The 19,186-nt window shown below is 47.7% G+C and overlaps 1 protein-coding gene across 2 annotated transcripts in view; it reads right to left on the bottom strand.

Annotated features, from left to right (window-relative positions):
- Positions 1-1,835: 1,835 nt before the first annotated feature.
- FAM184B (family with sequence similarity 184 member B) overlaps positions 1,836-19,186 on the bottom strand; it is a 138,796-nt gene continuing 121,445 nt past the window's right edge. Inside the window, exons 11-18 of one of the 2 annotated variants that reach the window (XM_041750966.1) lie at positions 16,690-16,843; positions 13,277-13,440; positions 10,806-10,978; positions 9,633-9,779; positions 7,335-7,452; positions 5,594-5,698; positions 4,382-4,581; positions 1,836-3,046 (exon numbers count right to left, since the gene is read on the bottom strand). In XM_041750966.1, the coding sequence (XP_041606900.1) occupies positions 2,953-3,046; positions 4,382-4,581; positions 5,594-5,698; positions 7,335-7,452; positions 9,633-9,779; positions 10,806-10,978; positions 13,277-13,440; positions 16,690-16,843 (1,155 nt within the window). In that variant the 3' untranslated portion in view covers positions 1,836-2,952. Of the gene's footprint in view, positions 3,047-4,381; positions 4,582-5,593; positions 5,699-5,864; positions 5,955-7,334; positions 7,453-9,632; positions 9,780-10,805; positions 10,979-13,276; positions 13,441-16,689; positions 16,844-19,186 lie in introns of those variants that run through there. The other variant, XR_005987192.1, reaches the window with a different exon arrangement.

The following is a 19,186-nucleotide window of genomic DNA, read 5'->3' as shown; positions in this document are numbered from 1 at the left end:
CCCCAGGTAAATGTCTTAAAACTCTCATTGTGTTTGGGGATATAGCTCCTGGACAACCTGACATGGATATTAGTGGCTATGGTCTGAGAGAGTGGACAGTAGGATGAGATTTGGGGCTTGTCTCATGCACTGTCCAACTGGCAAGGAAGACCCATGATGGTAGTAACCAGTGCCCCAATGGCTGCAGATTCCACCAGTGGTGCCTCAGGGAAACGTTCCAGTGGAAGGAAACCTTGACAGTACAAGGATCAAACATGGGAAAGTAAGAGGGAATATTATACACAAGAACAGTGGAGTTGGCTGGTTATCACTTCACCGTCTTGACTCTCCTTGGAGGAATAATGACAAACTAACAGCACTTAACAAATAGAATAAATCTTTAAAGTAAAAAAAAAAAAATAAATTCCATCCTCAGGGTGACGGTGGAGATTAGTGCTACCAGGATATACGGAGAGCAGTCCATAGCACAGCTCCATTTAATTTCTCAACCTCGCCCTTGCAGAATCCAGATGGATCATGGAGAATGAGTAGAGACCAAATAGCCTCAAGTTCAACTATTGTGTTGGATGTTACATGGATGCTAGCACAGCTAATAAAGGCTCAGGTACATGATATACCACCATTGCTTGTGTGAGTTCATTCTTTTCTACCCTAGTTAAGAAACATTTTATAGCAATCTTCCTTTCCAGTTTTGCTCCAGCAATACGTTAGCCCTATTGCCTGTCACAATAGGGCCTACCAAGATTTATCACCAGATCTTGCTGTTTCTCCCTCCTGACTCAATCCTGAATCAGTTCATTCCTCTTCATCTCCACTTTTCTTCCCAAGCTATCACTGTCGTCTGGACCACTCGCTCTTGAGAGATTGATAGAATCAGATTATGCACACAAAAACTGGAACAATGTCTTATCTATCAAATTGAGTTTCTTCGTCAGTATTATCTAGGGTACAGAGAGGTAGGATTTTATTCCTGTTGGTGAAGGTGTAAACTTGATAGAAACTTCTGGATGGTAATTTTATTACATCAGAATGCTTAAACCTGTATGTTTTGATGCTTTACTCAAGGAGTATGTCCTGAAGAAATAAATGGTTAGAAGCATGCATAGATTTAGTTAACAAAGATGTAATTATTGCAGGGTAAAATCTAGAAATTTAGCCATCTTTCACTCACTTGCAACAACAAGAAAGAAATTAAATAGATGTAGAGTCTCAATACTCAGTCCCTGCAGCAGGTGTCCTGCTGAGTTAAAGGACAGTCATCAGGAGTTGCAGTGTTGGAAGGTTTCGATAAACAGAACTATCTACATGGTTTTAAAAACACAAAATACAAGCATTATCCTACAGTGCTTACCTTAAGCAGGAAACAAGATAACTAAAAAAAAAATGTGATACTAGGGCACCTGGGTGGCTCAGTTAAGCATCTGCCTTTGGCTCAGATCATGACCTCGGGGTCCTGGGATGGAGCCCTGCATCAGGCTCTCTGCTCAGCTGGGAGTATGCTTCTCCTTCTCCTGCTGCCCCTTCTCCCCACTTCTATGTGTGCTCACTCTCAAATCTTTTTAAAAATATGATATTGAAAAATAACATGGCATGTTACATGTCTGGTAACAAGTATTGGTATTTAAGAAATTAAAGGGCCACATGTTTTGTTCAGATAGTGATTTTACCTTTAAATTGTGAGTTGTAATTGCATTTCTCAAATGACATATGGAAGCAGCTACTTTTAAGATGATCTAATTGAGGTTGGTGTGAACTTCCTGTTTCCAAGCTCTGTCTTCATCTAATTTCACTTTTCTTGGGGAAAATACAAGTCACGGCTGTTTTTATTGCCCAGTTTAATTTTATTCAAAGAGCAAAGGTCTGACAGTGCATAGAATAAACAACTATTTATGGCCACCTGTGTGGCCAGCACCAAAGGACTGAGAACATATTTGGCCCAAATTGTATTGAGTCTTGTCCAGTTGCACTCCTCTGTCAGAAGGGCAGACAATTCGGTGTGGACTGACAGGTCAGCACCGTGAATGGCCAGTCCCCATTCCCTTTAATGTGCCAGGCATCCATGCAGTGGGGAAGCAATGCACCATGAGGCAAAGGGCCCAAGCTCAAAGACCATGGGTTCAGTAGATCTTTGACTTCATAGAATACTCTAGAAACCTTGACAAGTGACCAATTTGAAACTACAGTCATTGAAACTGAGGTATGATGGGGCGAGGCTCAGTTATTCACAGGAAAACTCTGGCAGTGGTTAATTCCAAGTCTTGATTGGTATCATTACCCATAATATTTTGCTTAATTCTCGCAAAGCCCCTTTTGAGGTAGGTGTTATCTCCTCTATAGTCTACTTCATGTCCTGGACCTCTGAAGTCAAAGCATTCAATCCACGTATGCCAAGGTCTGCTACAGTCCACTCCTAGTGTTGCCTCATTTGTTTTTTTTAAAATTGGCTTTCATGAGTGTTTCAAAGTTTGTTTTCTTCTTCCTACTGAGGTTGAATGTGCATTTTGGAATAATGTCATTTACATAGAAATACTTTAAATGGAGATGACACTAGCTTTCTAAGGAAAAATGAAACCACTTTTAAAGTAGACCATGGAAATCACAAAGCCTGATTGATATTCCATAAAGCAGAATGAAATCTTACGGACACTAGAAATACAATGTGAAGGTTGTCAGCAACATCAATAACATTTTCCTATGGGTGCCTCTTGATAACATGATTTTTGGGGGGGTTGTGGGGTTTCTTTTTATCTTAATGGCAAGAAATTTTTTAAGCACTGGTGTCACAATGAAATAGGAAATGTTAATGCCAAAATTTGCTTTGACTATTATATATAAATCATATCACAAGCAAGTTATTTGGTTGGTTGGTTGGTTTAGTTCATTCCTTCAATCAGATGCTTTAAAAGAAATGTTTTTCAAATGTCCTCTTTGTGATGGATCCCAAGAATCAGTTTAGAAAGAAAAATACTTGGTAAACCATTCCTGGTGGGCAGAGCCCTGTTTCTGCTGGACTTCTTTGGGTTGGGCTGTTTCACCATCTTGTGTCCTAAAAACAAGTGAACAAACAACTTTGTTAGGTAGTTTTGAAGATTACTCAGCAAATGACTTAATACATCTCTATCTTTTAGGAAAAAAAATCTGCTTCTTTACTCCTTGAAAAACAGTGCAACGTAACTGGCCAACAATTCACAGCTGGAAACAAGTTGTGAAAGATGGGGATGGGGAGGAAAACACCTAATTCCCATTTTGAAAATAAGTCTTCAGTTTTACTTAAGACTAATGAGGCATATCATGTAACCTTATGTCAGGCACAAACAATAAACCTCATAAGAAATAAGGAGTGAAATAGTTAATCATCACAGCCTTACAACGTCTGGCTTCTTTAAAAGCCATCTAATATGTTCTAGCATCTCAGTAAGACTGCGGAATTAGCCTAATAAATTGAAAAGAGGAAAAGTAAGCAATAAAGTACGTTGTATACCTGCCTGAATGGTCTCTATCTGCATTTGTGAAGCTTCATATAAAACTGGGAACCCAGCTTTACACATAGGTGTGTGCTCCTGAGATGAACCCTAGGCCAGAGTCAGGAGTTGGCTCTAGCACTTAAAGAGGGCTGTGCTCAGGGCTCCAGGCAAGCCTAGAAAGTAAAATTTTGCCTCTGAATGGAAGATTAGATAGGAGGGAGAACTAGTAAAGGGAAAACTCACATTCCCAAAAGAGAAACATGTTGCAGGGGTTTCTGGGAAAATAAGATGGTATCTGAGATCATCATGCTGCCTCAGCTACCAAATCCACAGATGAAGAGGTCTTAAAACTTCAAGATGATTCAATAAATCTTGAGAAATAACCTTAATAATAATAGTGGAAATAAACAATGCTTCTGTACCAGGTCCTGTGTTAAGCATGTCTCACAGATTCATTCCTTTAGTCCCAAATCAGTCTGATGAGATAGGTGCTATATTATCTTTGTTTTAGAGGCGAGAAAGTGGAGACCCAGTGAGGTCAAGTAACCTGCCCAACGCCACCTAGCTAAAAACAAGGTCTGAATTTGAATCCAGACCTCAGGGTCAGATGATGAGGGTCCATCTTCTGTGTTACCCACACCGACACGACCAACTAAGTTTAGTGTCCCTTGTCTAATCATCCGTGGGGGGAACAAAAGGCTTTCTGGAATTTGATACCAAGAATAGTACCTCCTCTAAAGAATGACATCCTTCCTCTTACACAGCCTTCCCATTTGGCTGGATTGTAATTTGTCCAAGGCAGGGCTTGTTTTGCCATTCTTTATGTCTGCCTGAATGCTGGGTATTGAAGAGGTGCCAGAAAGGAATCCAAACTCCCCTTCTATTGATGGAAACTGGAAATTCTAGTTTCCCCCTACCTCATGGCAGTTTTCACATCTAGAGACTGGGTGGGTTTGTAAGGCTGGCCACAGCTGGGGCTTGGGTCCAAGCTGGGTGATTTAGTTATCGGAGGGGCACTGATCCTGGAACTCAGATCGCCACTCAGAAAGTTCTTTGCGTAGGAGGCAAGGTTGGGCACACTGACCACTCGGCTGGGGACTTCCTCCATCTTCTTTTTCTGTTTTGTATGAAAAAAAAAGGCCTGTTAGTGCCACCCCAAAGAGGCATTATTGTAAAAGCAAAAAGGCCCACCCAACCAAAACTCTATGGGAGGGGAGGCGATAATTTTATTTATATATTTACATGTTAGTTTTTAAAGCATTTTTTTCTCCAGTCCACTTTATGTTTTAAGAAACGCATATGTTCACAATTTCTTATCTAAAACTGATGGGGATGGATGTGTTTTGTAATTCAAAAAAATTTTTTTAGACTTTAGAAGGCCATATAAAACCCCCAGCTGGAGCTAGGCCCATTGTCCTCAGAAGTGTTACTATTTCTAGAGTGAAACTTAGATATTGCTGCACTGAGAGGCATATATAAAAATTATAAGGGTGACTGGGTGGCTCAGCTGGTTAAGTGTCTGCCTTCAGCTCAGGTCATGATCCCGGGGTCCTGGGGTCAAGCCCCATGGGGGGCTCCCTGCTGAGTGGTGAGTCTGCTTCTCTCCTCTCCCCCTCTTGTGTTCATTCTTCCTCAAACAAATAAAACCCCTAAAAAAATTATAAATGAGCTCACATCAGTTCAGGTTAGGTTAGGTTTACTGTCCTTTGAACTATTAAAAAATATTTTTTAGCACTTTTAGGATTTTGTGATAGATGAGAAATATGGGTGTGAATATTCTCATCATGACCAATTCCAAAAACATATACAGGGAAAAAAAGTTAAGAAGTGAGAGATTCCTGCTCTTTACTCTCCTTCCTGTCCCCCAGATGTAACCATTATTAATAGTGACATGTTTATTCATAGGAAATTTGGAAGATAAAAAACCCATAAAAATTATAAGTACATATAATCTGCCTAGCCAGATATAAATACTGTTTGTTAGTAATTTGGAGTATTTCCTGTGAGTCTTATTTCCAATGGCTATCGCTCTGAATGTATGCCAGCCCACTGACAAATGAGCTCCAGTCACCTTCAGGAAAACGAAACCAGCAAATTGTATAATGCTTGAAACCAGAAAACCAAATTACCTTCATGGAAGGGGTCAGATACCCTGGGTGAGGATTGAAAGAGAAGGATCGATTACGATGCGACATGGCACTGGGGAAGGCTGCATAGTGAAATCTTCTCTCCTCCTGGAAGAACAATACAACTGAGTCCACATGAGCCCAACCATACAGCACTGGGTTTAACCCAAAGGAAGATGGCTGTGTGAGGGCAGGTTACAGAGTGAAGGAGAGTCGGGGAGGGAGGGGGGGTCAGTGGGGATCAAGCTGCCATCCTGAGGCTCTGAGGAAGCACCTTTACTCCTGTGGCCTTTGAGTCCCCAGCTTCTCTTGTATAGGAAAGGGCAAGCTTATGATCCAGGTACTCTTAGCATCTGAAAAGAGTCTACTGCAGAAAGTTAATAATTAAGACAAAGAAAACAAACCCCAGATAACAATCACTATATGGCCAACATTATTTATGTGTGTCATTGTTCACTTTTCTCTTTCCTGCTGTATTATTTTTAAAGCCAATTCCAGTCATTGCATAATTTCATCTATAAAAACATCAATATGTATCTCTAAGAGATAATGACTCTTTAAAAAAAACCCCACACAACCACAATACTTTTGTCATATTTAGCAAACAAGCTGTTCCTTAGTATCTAATTTTCAGCTAGTGGTGAAATGTCCCTGATTGTCCCATCAATGTACTGACAAGAAACAGTGGTTGGGGCAGGGATGGGAATGGGACTGAGATCTGAGAGACATGGCTGCGTGTGTGGAAGGCCGTGAGGCCATGCAGGCCACTCTAAGACTGTGGATTTTACTTGGAAAAGGATGGGAGGCCATGGGAGGTGCTGAACAGAGCCGTGCTGTCATCTGACTATTTTCCTAAGATTGCTGTGGTTGATGTGAAGTCAGCATGTGGGCAATAGTCAAGTGAGTGGGGAGACCAGTGTTTTTCCACTGTGCATCTGATGGGCTTGGACTAAAGTGGTGGAGGCAGAAAAGGGGTTGGGGAGGGGGGTCGGCTGCACTTCTGATGTGGCTGATTATCCCACTGTGGGCTACACCGACAGGAGTGAGTCGAGACCCACTGTCTCCAGGGCTGAATGTAAGCCAGGGGAAGCAGTCCCTGCCAGTTCAGCTGGGGTGATATGCTTCCAACCAGACCCATGAGCACCAAGAGGCTGAGTGATGCCCAAAGCGGTGGAGGAAGTATCAGGGCACAGAGATGTGAGGTGGACAGGCTGTGTGACCAGGCAGGGGTGGGCGGAGGGAGGGGGCATTCCCCCAGAAATGGCCTCAGGCTTTGGTGGCTGTTGGATGCAGAACCAGAAGGAGAAAACTCTTCTCCCTAAGGAGTCCAGGGGGTGGCTCGCTAACTGCAAAGCAGGTAGTCAATTTTGCAAAAGGAAGGTCAATAAACAATGACTGGCTTGACTGATTCTACTAAAATTCAAACAGAAGGCAAGCCGTTTTAGATTTTCCCAATTCCGTAGGTTTAAAAAAATAAACCCACTCAGCATCAGGTAGATGCTGGGGGACTTGAGTGATTTTTTTTTTTTTTTTTTTTTGCTTTATTTTCCTGTATTACTGTTTTGTTTGTTTGTTTGTTTGTTTGTTTTTTTAGATAATAGGCAAAAGGAATCAAGGATCTTTTGGAGGTGGTTTTAGGGTTGTCAGGATTAAAATTGCAGGTACCCAGAGCAGAGCCAGGTGCAGAGTAAATGGCCCTCCGGGAGGACTCTGCAGGGCCCTGAGGTGGCCCTGACAGCCTCACCATGAGCTGCTTGATGATCTCCTCTCTCTCCTTCAGGCGGGTCTGCAGGCGGCCTATGAGCTGAGCATCCTCGGGCCTGGACGCCCCCTTCCCTGGTTTCTCTCCGGAATCTTTGAGTCTGTCGGGAACAGGCATGCAGTTAGCCTCCTTACCACCAGGACCCGCGGTGGGGGCGCTGCTCTGAGCTTAGCCCCGCCAGCCAACCAACCTATTCACGAAGGGGGAAAGCAAGGCCCTGGTAGCTTGGCTGCAGAACTCAGGGTGGAGCCCAGGACCCCAACTCCCAGTCTGACCTTTGCTACTTCCCCAGAGGCTGCGGGGCCAAGGAGCCAAAGGGCTGTGTGTGCTACGCACGCTGCCCTCAGTGAAGCGTCAAGAATCAGGGAGGTGGGGCAGCCCCGGTGGCTCAGTGGTTTAGCGCTGCCTTCAGCCCAGGGCCTGACCCTGGAGACCCCGGATCGAGTCCCACGTCGGGCTCCCTGCATGGAGCCTGCTTCTCCCTCTGCCTGTGTCTCTGCCTCTCCCTCTCTCTCTTTCTCTCTCTCTCTGTTGTTTCTAATGAATAAATAAAAGTCTTAAAAAAATAGGAATCAGGGAGGTCTCCCGAGGGACACAGGCCTCCCCAGAATAATGCGCCCCTCCGCGAGGCATCGCCCTCCCCGGCCGCCGCTGCGCTAATGCTGACGTGCCTATGGCGACACCTGCTGGCCTACAGGGAGCATGGCACGCGCTGGTTCTCAGGCAGAGCAGCCCGGCAGCTGGTACCCCCGCCCTTCACCTTGAAGCCAAGGGCAAGAACTCAAGGCATGGTGGGGAGCCAGAGAGGGTTAGGGCTGCAGATGACCTATTGACTGGAGTTGGTAAGAGGGGACTTTGGCAGGAGATGACTTGGGATCTAATCCCTACCCTGCCTTTTTCTGGCTATGTAGCCTTTCCCTGGGACCGTCGGTTCCCTCTTCTATAAAATGGGCATGAATCAAGTTGTGAGCTTAAATTGAGCAAATACAATTAAAAGCACTTAGCATGGTGCCCCTCATTAAAAAAAATGGGCATGAAACTGGGTAGTTGTGAGGATTCAAGGAGATAATGGAGCCTGGCATGCGGCAAGTGTCCATTAGCCCATAAAACCTTCCCCTCTGGATTTTGGATCATTTGCTTTGTATTGGAGACAGCGGAGAACATTTTTTAAAGAGCACAATCTAAGGGTCAGACAGGCGACATTTAGATTCACTCAGTGCTGCCTGACATTTAGGTAAGTGGTTTCACCTTCCAACTGGTCTCCCTGCTGCTAACTCTGACCCTCCCCGCCCCCCAGTCTTTTCTCCTCTCAGTACCCAGAGACCCCATTAAAAGGTAAATCAGACCAGGTCACTCCTGCTCAAAGCCTTGCAGTGGCTTCCCAGGGTACTCTGAACATATCCAAATTCCTTCCTATTTAGAGCAGGGTCTCCTTCATCCCTCCCAGCTACCCCACCAATCTCAATTCCTACCACTCATCTTCTTACTTATTCCTAGCTGTTCAGTTATGTGAAGTAGGCCCCAGGGCCCTTGGACTTGCTGTTGTAGCTGCTGGGAATGCTCTTCCTCCAGATGGTTCTCTCATTTCCTCACCTGCTTGTGCTTAAGTGTCATCTCCTCAGGGAGGACTTCCTGGCCCACCCTTGCCACTCCCTAGACACCGATCCTGTTTTTCTTCTAGCATTTTCACTACCTGCCATGAAGTTAAATGTTTATTTTCTTCTTTCTTTTCTGCATCCCCATCTAGAATCTGCGAGCTCTATGAGAGCCTAGACTTTGTTTAGCTCCAGGCTGTTACTCCAGAGCCTCAAAGAGTGCAGGGACACAGCAGGCTCTTGATAAACATCTGTTGAATAAATAAATGAATGCATGCACACATATATGAGGGTCCTCGCTTCCTTTATGTGTCTGGGGGAGTAACAATTTCTATGTGAAGGGCAGCTGTGAGGCACATTAGAAGGGGGCAACTGTTCATTAAAAAGAGTAGCCTTGATCTTTCTGATTATTTCCCAGCATGTGGGTCAAACCAAGTCCATAAAGCAGTGATGATTCCTCACAGATTCCCAGTGCTCTGCACAATGAGAATGCAGACTCATAAAGTGATGGGTGACCAACCACCCACGTTTGTCCAGGACAGAAGTGCTTCTTAGAACTCAGGACTTATAGTTTTAAAACTGGGGGAGTCCCAGGCACACTGTGATGAGCTGGTTACCCTAATAAAATGTACATCAACTAGGGGCCTAAGCTGGGCCCTATCCTGGGGCCCAAGGCCTTACTTACTCAGCTTCCAGGGCAGCTAGCCGGGCCTGGAGCCGGGCTTGAGCACTGCTGAAATCTGCCACCATGGCCTGCATCTCCTTCCGATGTTCCTGGCGTAGCTTCTCCACCTCCCGGGCCCGCTGGGCTTGCTGATCCTCCTCCAGCAGCCTGCGGGTAGATGGAAGCAGAGCTAGGCTTGCCCAGGCTCTAGGGACTGAACCTCTTGGGCATTGGGGTTTCTCCACCCTCTGTTGAGTGGCTGGGTGGGGGAGAAAATGTGGGGGAGTGGTTCTGAATGTAAAGTCAGGACCCCGGGAAGAGGTCTCTGAGTTGTGCTGTCCAGGATGAACCCTGCTTGTGGGACCCCTTCTCAGCACCTCCTACCCCTGCATTCCATCTGTAGTTCTAAACTTTCCAGTGAGGGGGGTAAAGAGCTGTGAATTCAGGACTGATAATGAGCTATTCAACGTGGATCAGGCAGTAACAGTAACCACCACGGTTGACCAAGTTAGCCAGGGCCAGGGCTAAATCTTGCTTCCATTTCACTGCATTCCAGGACATTCCTGAGAGGTGGTGGTCTTACCTCCACTTGCAGATGAATGAGGGCATGGTCTTGGGGAAGTTAGCTGACTCCAGGAGCTCACCCAGCTGGTTAAAGAGCACACGGCACTGTTTGAACTACTCCATCGCACTGTCTCCCTAAGGCTGGTTTGGAAGATGCTTTTGGGGGACACCTGCGTGGCTCAGTGGATAGGCATCTGCCTTTGGCCCAGGGTGTGATCCTGGAGACCAGGGATCGTGTCCCACATTGGGCTCCCTGCATGGAGCCTGCTTCTCCCTCTGTCTCTGCCTCTCTCTGTGTGTGTCTCTTGTGAGTGAATAAACACAATTAAAAAAAAAAAAAAATGAAGATGCTTTTGGTATGGTTAGGTCTGATTTCATAAATTCCTGGACTTGTAGGGAAACCGGGTTCCCTCTTTATTCCAGGGCAAATTCTCTGCAGTTTTGAGCCCAGCACACTAGCGCTTTTCACGGGTCTGGAGTAGCACCAGGGAAGTGCTAGCATCAGGGCGTCTTGCCTTTGGGGAGATGGCGAGCGGGTGAGCCTTGGGTCCGAGGCTCCGAGGGTCCGAGGCTCCGAGGCTCCGGCGTGGGGAGGGAGGAGCGAGGCGGCCGCCGGGCCTGGACACCCACCTGCGCTGGTCGCGGAGCTGCAGCGCCTCCTGCTGGTGCTGTTCCACCTCGGCCCGCAGCCGCTGCACCACGTCCCGGAGCTGCGAGTTCTCCTCCCGGACGCCGCGCGCCTCGTCCGCCTCCGGATCCGCGGCGGCCTTCGGGGAGCCGGCCTGGCCCGGGCCGCCCCCCTCCTGGGGAGAGAGGACCCGGGAGGTGTTTTCAGGGCGCCCCAGGCGGCCGCAGCCCGCGCCGGCCTCCTGCTCCCGATGCAGGGCTCACGGCCCATCTCCAGGTCCTCGCGCTTTGGGGGCTGGCCCAGTCTGGCCCTCGGGAAGCTGAGCCAGGGCGTCGGGAGCCGAGGATGTGGCTTCAGTGCGAGCCCGCGAGCGCTCCACCCGCTTCCCGGGCTCCCTTGCTGGTTCTCTACCCAGAGCGCCCTCCCCGCCTGGACGGCACCGCCTGGGGAGAGGCCACCAGCTTCCTCTTCTCGCCCGGACTGGCAGCACCATCTCCCCTCCAGTTTTCCAGTCTGAGGGCACCTGGCACAGTGGCTGGTATCCAGGAGGTGCCAAATAAACGCTTGCTAGATGAAATGACGCTTGAACACCAGGGGTTCAGAGAGAAATTCGAAACTCTATGTCTAAATTAAATGGGGCCGGTGAACCCCCGGGTTAGTGAATGCTGCAGTTTGCAAGGCCCGTCAAACAGTCAAACAGGCCAAAGGTTTCTGCATTTGCTTATTCCACAGGAGGACGGAACAGCTTTGCACAGGGAGCAGCCGGGCGCATGCCTTGTACCTCTTGCTTCCTGGCCTGGGGCTTGCATGTGTGTGAAACCTATGGGCACATGAGCACCTGGAACTCACATACATACAACCTGGAAGAGCTCGGTTAAGGTCGTGTGGGGCCATCCTTGACTAATGGGAGAAAGAGCCTGATGAATCAATACCACCCGCCCTGTCCCTAGCTGGGACAGACAAGAGAATGAGGTCACAGGGCTCCTCGGAAGATCCCAGCAGGTGGGACACTTACCTGCACTGGTGGCCAACTTAAGGCTGCATCCCTCCCTCTATTGGGTGCCTTCCCTCCCCTTGATCACTCCTGCTGCCGGGGGCTCTTCCTCCTTGCTAATACTCCCACATTTCTTCTCTGGGTGGGTTTTCAGCTGAGGCCTTGCTGTTCCTCCCAGAGGGTTCAGGGCTTCCCTCCGATGAGATGAAGGTGAGGGCAGGCACCTGGTGGCCAGGTATCCCCTCATCTACCCAGTAATCCTGGAGTTCTATGCACAGCACTCAGGGAGTTTGTCATCACAGATGTCACAATCCTACATCCCCTCCTGCCCCCTTCCACAGGCATAGGTAGCTCCCACCAATCCAGAACACTTACTGGAATATATTCTGTCTTCCCTCACTAGACTTTACTGACCAGGCTGAGCTCCTTGTGATTCATCATTTAATATTTCTCATTAAACACAAATCGTCTTCAGGTGCTCAGTACCAGCAAAATCTCGAATGACCGTTCCCCATGTCCCCAGGATCTTCAGCAGGGCTGGGACCCCAACTAATCATCGGCATCCATGGACTGCTGTGCCGAGTGTGGAGAGTAGGGGTGGAAATGATATGAGGCAGACATGCCTGGTTCTCAAAAGACTCCTAGCCCACTTGGGAACACCCATGAAGAGCACCCATGATATGACAGCTGTCTCACTGGACCATGCAGTAGATGCCAGCGCCAGCTGAATTATATACTAAGAAGCGCTCTGGTTGCTCAGAGACCTGCCAGGTCACAGGTGAGGAAGGGGGCCCCCTAGAGCTCCCTTCAGCAGTACATACACTAAAATTGGAGGTGAGACGCCTGGCCCAGAGGGTGAGCTGGGAACTGGGGAGGGAGGAAGGCATCCCAAGCAGGGAGTGGACACATAGAAAGGCCCAGAAGCAGGACGGAGAGCCCACGTTTAGAGCAGAGGGGGACATGGCTGCAGATACCAAGTGTGGCCAGTGGGTGAAGGCTTTTCATTGCCGGCCGTTTGGAGGTCATTCTGATAGCAGGAGGGAGTGACTGCAGCCCTTATACAGATGAGTACCTGACACTGTGTGGCACACGGCGGGTGCCTGGGAGACAGGCCTGGGCTGGGAGGAGGTCACTGTGCTGCCTGCCAGGTGGGATATGGCTGCACGGCGGTCTGGGAGGTGTTCTGAGGCACTCTGCGCAGATTTGAAGGAGTAACGCTGACTGGCTGATTCTAGGGCCTATCTGGCAGTGGTACTCTGAAATGCTACTGTGTCTGAATTTAAAATAACATGCGGCGCTTAAAACTTGTGTTTTGCTTTTTGAAATGGGAGTCTGTAGGCCCATCAAGCATCTCCCAAGGGCCCTCCCCATTTCAGAAGGGAATGATGAGCACCCAGAGCCCCTCCTTTATGATTTTCTCCTGGCAGCCTTGACGCCGCTCCAAGAGGGGTTTGGTGTGGGCAGAATGGGGGCGCTGACCTCTGCAGTGACGGCGAGGTCCTCGCTGTCTCCTGGACACTGCGGGACGGCCTGCCGCCTGCCCAAGCCGCCCGCGGCCCTCCGCTCGGCCTGCAGCGCCTCCAGGTCCTTCTGGTGCTCAGAACAGGCAGCCCGCTGCTCCGACAGCTCCTGCCTGAGGGACTCTGGAGAAGGAAGAGCTATTAACTTTTTAAGAGAAGATAATTTTCAAATGCCAGTAAATTTGATACTTTCCTTTTCTGTTAAGGACTTTTGAGACTCTGTAGGTTAGTTATGGCAAATTATTTTTGAAACATTGTTCCAGTGATTCCATAAGCCATAAGATAGCCGGTAGAAGCCTTAGTATAGAGCAAGTGCTCAATATATATTTGTAAAATAAACAAGTGATATTTACAGTGGAAATTAATGATATTGTAAAAGTGTGTCAATTGCAAAAGATTTCCCATAAACTTACGAAGCTTCTTTGAAAGTTATAGTATATTCAGCGCAGTAGAGCTTAGTCATTCTGATGATATGTTGAAAAATTTACTAGGTTATCTTTCCTCCCCACCAGGGTTTTAATATAGTGTTCTCTACAGCCTATTTTCTTTAAAAAAAATCCAAACCCAATTCAATATTTTGAAATCCTTTATCACAAAAATATGTGCAACAAAATCCTTTTGCACTCTAGCATAACTAGAGTGAGTTCATTTATTACCCTTCCCTCTTCTGTCATATATTCTCTTCCCTCTTCCTCCTTTCCCCATTCTTCCTTCCCTCCCTCCCTCCATCCATCCATCCACCCATCCATCCAGCATCCTTTCCACCCATTTACACATCTACCTGCCCATATTTCCATCAGCCCATTTATCCATCCACACGTCCACCTGCCCTTCCACCCTTCTACCCATCCACCTATCCATCCAGCATGTCCAGATCCCCACCCCAGTGTATCAGGTAATCTGATGGACGCTCCCTGCCCCTCATACACTGACCTACACTGCAGGTCAGGTGTGTCTCACACAGACGGTGGAATAGCAGTAGTTGGGACCAGGGATGTCTAATTTAATCGCCCTGTCATGGTAGGTGCTCCCACTCACCCAATACCACCCACAACGCCAACGATTTGCTATCATCATTACAGAGTCCACAGAGCCCCTTCTTCCTGGGACTGTGTTGAGAATCCCAGCAGGTACCCGGGCTCTCTCCTGAATCTTTTGTCCAGGAAAGGACCAGGCTGCTGTGGAGTCAGAGGGCCCAGGCAAGTGGCAGTAGGGACAGCTGTTGCTGGGTGCTGGAATCACCAGGGGTTCCAACCTGATCTGAATCTTGTCTTGTCCCTGAGACACCTGGCACAGCCTGGGTTTTATTTTGTATAATCTGTCTTCTTGAGAGGATGCCAACTTTAGCATTTCCCACCTGGACATTAACTGGGGAATCTATGGGACACTCTCTCTCTCCTGCCTGCTCCCCATGTCACTTCCTCCAGAAATAAGCAGAGCTGACTGACGTGCTGATGTATAGTCAGCAGGACACGCTATCTAATGAAAGCACAACCGAGCAGCAAGTAGATGGTTTTCACTTATGAAGGTAAAGAAAATGCTCTTTCCTAAAATTCTCTTAAGGAGAACCCCAGCTGGGTTTGAAAAAAAAATTAATAAGGCCAATATGGTCTTTAATGCTAGGCATGAAATAAGAAGAGGCATTTGTCTTGCTCTTAAGAGTGAGATGGAAGGGGCGCCTGGGTGGCTCAGTGGTGGAGCGACTGCCTTCAGCTCAGGGCGTGATCCTTCTCTGTGTCTCTCATGAACAAATAAATAAAATATTTTTTTTAAAAAAGTGAGACTGAAGAGAAGAAGGTGAAAATGAGATAAAAAATGATCTGCAGAAACAGAAAGAGGCTTCTAGGGCCAGCCATGCAATGTGAGAATATTCAGTAATGATAACACTGAACATCTGCATAGGATTTACTGCATACCGGGTGGATGTTGTAATTATTCCCATTTTACAGATGAGCAAAGAGGTACAGAGGCACAGAGGTACAGAGCAGTTAAGTAACTTGCCCAAAGTCATGAAACTTATGAGTGTTGGGAGCTGGGCTTCATGCCCAACCAATCCGGCTTAGGAGATCTTTACTGCTGGTAACTTCCAAAATGCTCTGCACGACTTTTTTTCTTTTAATTTATTTATTTTATTTTTTTCTTTTAATTTATTTGAGAGAGAGAGAGAGAGAGATCATGAGCAGGGGGCAGGGGTAGAGGGAGAAGCAGACTCCCCGCTGAGCAGTAAGCCCCAGCGGGACTTGATCCCAGGACCCCAGATCACAGCCCAAGCAGAAGGCAGACACTCAACTGCCTGAGCCACCCAGGGCCTGTGTGACTGGTTTTGGATGTTTCAAGAAGAGGTGAGTTTGGTGCTGAGGATGATGTGGGAACAGGAAAAAGGAGCAGAGGAAAGTGCATGAGCCTGGAGGCCTTAGTCCCCCAAATTTGCAGAAATCTTCAGAATGAAAATGAGAGGTTGAGGCAATCCCAGGAAGTCTCACGGTGGCTCAGAGATCTGGCTTATATCGAATAATAATGATGATAATATAGATGCCTCTGCTTTTTGAAAGTTTGCCTTATACCACTTTGCTTTTCTCTACATTAGAACCTATTTTCATTACCCTAGGGAAATCTGAAGACTTTCATTTTTACATAAAAAAGAGAAAAGGGAAAATATCAGGGTTTTTTGTTTTTTGGTTTCTTGTTTTGTTTTGTTTTGTTTTGTTTTTGCTGGTTTTGCAGCCAGCGGTTCAGAAGCAGTGCCACCCTGGGCAGCAGGCAGCGGGCAGCGAGAGAGACACCCCCCAGGGCCTACCCTCTGGGAAACACATTCAGCATCTGAGGGTGGAGCGCCAGAGCTCTGCACTGTGCCTGGGAATATCTGGGCTTTATCTCCATCACTGTGTGCACCTGTTAGCAAGATATGTCCCATGGTATCAGGAAGGCCTAGGAGAGATGACTTTTGGGGTCTGGGAATGCTCAAAAGTGTTTCATTTAAATTAATGGTAATTGCTTCTTCCCTTTTTGCCATTTTGCCTTATGAAATATTTCATAGGCACGTCCTACTTTTGGATAGCAGAAAACCTGGACTACGGTCTACACTCATCTGGCCCCTGTCATAAGCTAGGCATATTATATTTAATATCCCATCAAATCCACATACCACCCCTATGAGGTAGAGACAATGGTGACTCTGTTTTATGGAAAAGGAAACTGAGATTGACAGTGACCCCACCCCCACCCCAACCCTGGGTTTCCTAGCTAGTTGGTGGCAGAGCCAGGATAGTCACCCTGGCCTGTGTGCCTCCAGACCCAGGGCCCCATCTTGCCCCTGGCCTCCACGTGTGGACCCGGCTGGGGAGCACCTCCCAGGGGTGGCTGCCTGTATACCTAACAGCAGAGCCTGCTGAGCCTCCATCCTCTCCAGCTCCCCCTGGAGCTCTTGCCGGGCCTTTTCTTCCAAGGCCTGGAGCTCTAGCCGGTGTGCCTGGTGCTGGATCTGGAGGCTGTGGCTGGATTCCTTCTTCAAGCGCTCCTCAGTGGCCTGTGGGTGAAAGTGGGTGAAAGTGAGCACAGATGGGAGACCTGTCCCCTCTGCCAAGTTCTTCCTCCAAGGGCCCACTGAGCACTCACCACTTCTTGGGCTACTGAGAATGATCCCTGGCCTGTCTGAGATGACCGTGATGGCTTGGCCACAGTAGCTATTTTGTACTGTGTGAACCAAACCCCAATCCACAGCTGATTAGACCAGAGTGGACACCTGTTCCAAGCTGAGCCAGTCATTGGGAATTTGGTGTTAGGAGGCCATGGAGAGAGAGAGAGAAAATAAAGAGACAGACACTGACGGGTTGGTTCCAGTTTTAACACACTCAGGAGGAATGAGGTGACCATCTTACACCGGCCCCAAGACCAGACAGGTAGAGAGAGCTGACTGTGAGGGCAGCCAAGGGCTGAAGTGCAGAGCAGATCAGAAACAAAAGGAGGAGGGGTTCCTACAGCTTTTTCAGTCTCTGGTCTAGTCTGGTCCTCAGAACTGGCTGCGTCTCTGCCCTTAGGTTCACTTATTCTTACTTCATTTATGACTATTTCATTTGGTCAGCCACTCTTTGACACATTCATTTATTCAAGGTCTCATATCAAACACACAAAGAGTGTGTGAAGCTTTGTGACACAAAGCTGTGTGACACAGCTTCTATGAGCAGCTGTGTCAACTTTAATAGAAATCTGGGCAGCCTGGGTGGCTCAGCGGTTTAAGTGCCTGCCTTTGGCCCAGGGTGTGATCCTGGGGTCCCGGGATCGAGTCCCATGTCAGGCTCCCTGCATGGAGCCTGCTTCTCCCTCTGCCTGTGTCTCTGCCTCTCTCTCTCTCTCTCTATCATGATAAATAAATAAAATCTTTAAAAAAAAAAAAAAAAGAAATCTCTTCACTGCCTAAGCTCGCTAGAGTTGGTTTCTGGGGGGTAGAAGCAATAACGGTCCCTAAGCAGTCCATGTGGGAATCCTTGGAACCTGTGACTCTGTCACTTTATACGGTGAAAGGAGTTTTGCAGGTGTGATTAAGTTAAGGAACCTGAAATGGGCGATTATCCCAAATTATCTGGGTGGGCCCAATGTAGTCACAGAGGTCCTTAGAAGATGGAAGCAGTGGTGGAGGGGAGGGGCACAGGAGTAGGGAAGGTGTTAGGGAAGAGGGAGATGAAGAGGGAGGGATATTTGAAGATGGTACATGCTACACTGTTGATTTAGTTGATGCAGGAAGGGGCCAGGAGCCCAGGAATGGAGGCAGCCTCCAGAAGCCAGAAAAGTCAGGAAAACAGATCCTCCCTTAGAGCTTTTAGAAGGAGCACAGTCCTGCCAACACTTTGATTTTAGGACTTCTGACCTCCAGGACTGTCAGATAATAAATCTGTGACGTCTTCAGCCACCAAGTGTCGGATATTTTGTTATAGCAGCAAGAAGAAACTAATATGGTTTCTGAGGGTTTTTTTGCAACAGAGAGTTCCAGTTAAGACACAGCCCACCTTGGGGCACCTGGGTGGCTCAGTCGGTTAAGCCTCTGACTCTTGATTTAGGCTCAGGTCATAATCTCAGGGTCGTGAGATTGAGCCCCAGGTTGGGCTCAGTGCTTACTATGGAGTGTCCTGCTTAGGATTCTCTCTCTCCTTCTCTGCTGTTGCACTCCCCACTTCCCCCCACAATGTGCACATCCATATTCTCTCAATAAAATAAAAAAATAATAAAAATAAATAAAAAATAAAAAAAGATACAGCCCACCTTTTAGAGGAGGAAATTGGGGCTGGGGGTGATGAACTAGCTTTCCTGAGGTCACACAGGAAAGATGTAGAAAGCAACATCTCCCTCCCCCTTTTATTTATTTTTTTTATTTTTTTAAATTTTTATTTATTTATGATAGTCACAGAGAGAGAGAGAGAGGCAGAGACACAGGCAGAGGGAGAAGCAGGCTCCATGCACCCGGAGCCCAATATGGGACTCAATCCCAGGTCTCCAGGATCACGCCCTGGGCCAAAGGCAGGCGCCAAACTGCTGCGCCACCCAGGGATCCCTCCCTCCCCCCTTTTAAACAGCCAGTTGCAGGGAACTGACCAGACTGAAGACAGGTAAAGGTGGGGGCAGGACTGAACCCCTGGGCAGCAGGGTCCTGGCCCTAAGCCCTCTCCACTCCCACATGAAGCCTCTGGGAACAATGAGAAATGGGGTTTCACCAAAGGCAGGAGGCTCCAGTTGGGGAGCACTGAGCCCCCTGGAGCCCCAGGGAGCCAACTGAATGCAGTGGTGCCTTTAGACGCTTATTTGTGTCTTTGGCTCTGCTACTCCCTAAAAAGGGCAATTGGTTTACTCCTCCCATGGGACACTCAGTCAAAGAGTG

Source organism: Vulpes lagopus, chromosome 4, assembly GCF_018345385.1.
Source record: "Vulpes lagopus strain Blue_001 chromosome 4, ASM1834538v1, whole genome shotgun sequence".
Classification (NCBI taxonomy): Eukaryota; Metazoa; Chordata; class Mammalia; order Carnivora; family Canidae; genus Vulpes; species Vulpes lagopus.
This window is presented reverse-complemented; position numbering and strand designations above follow the sequence as displayed.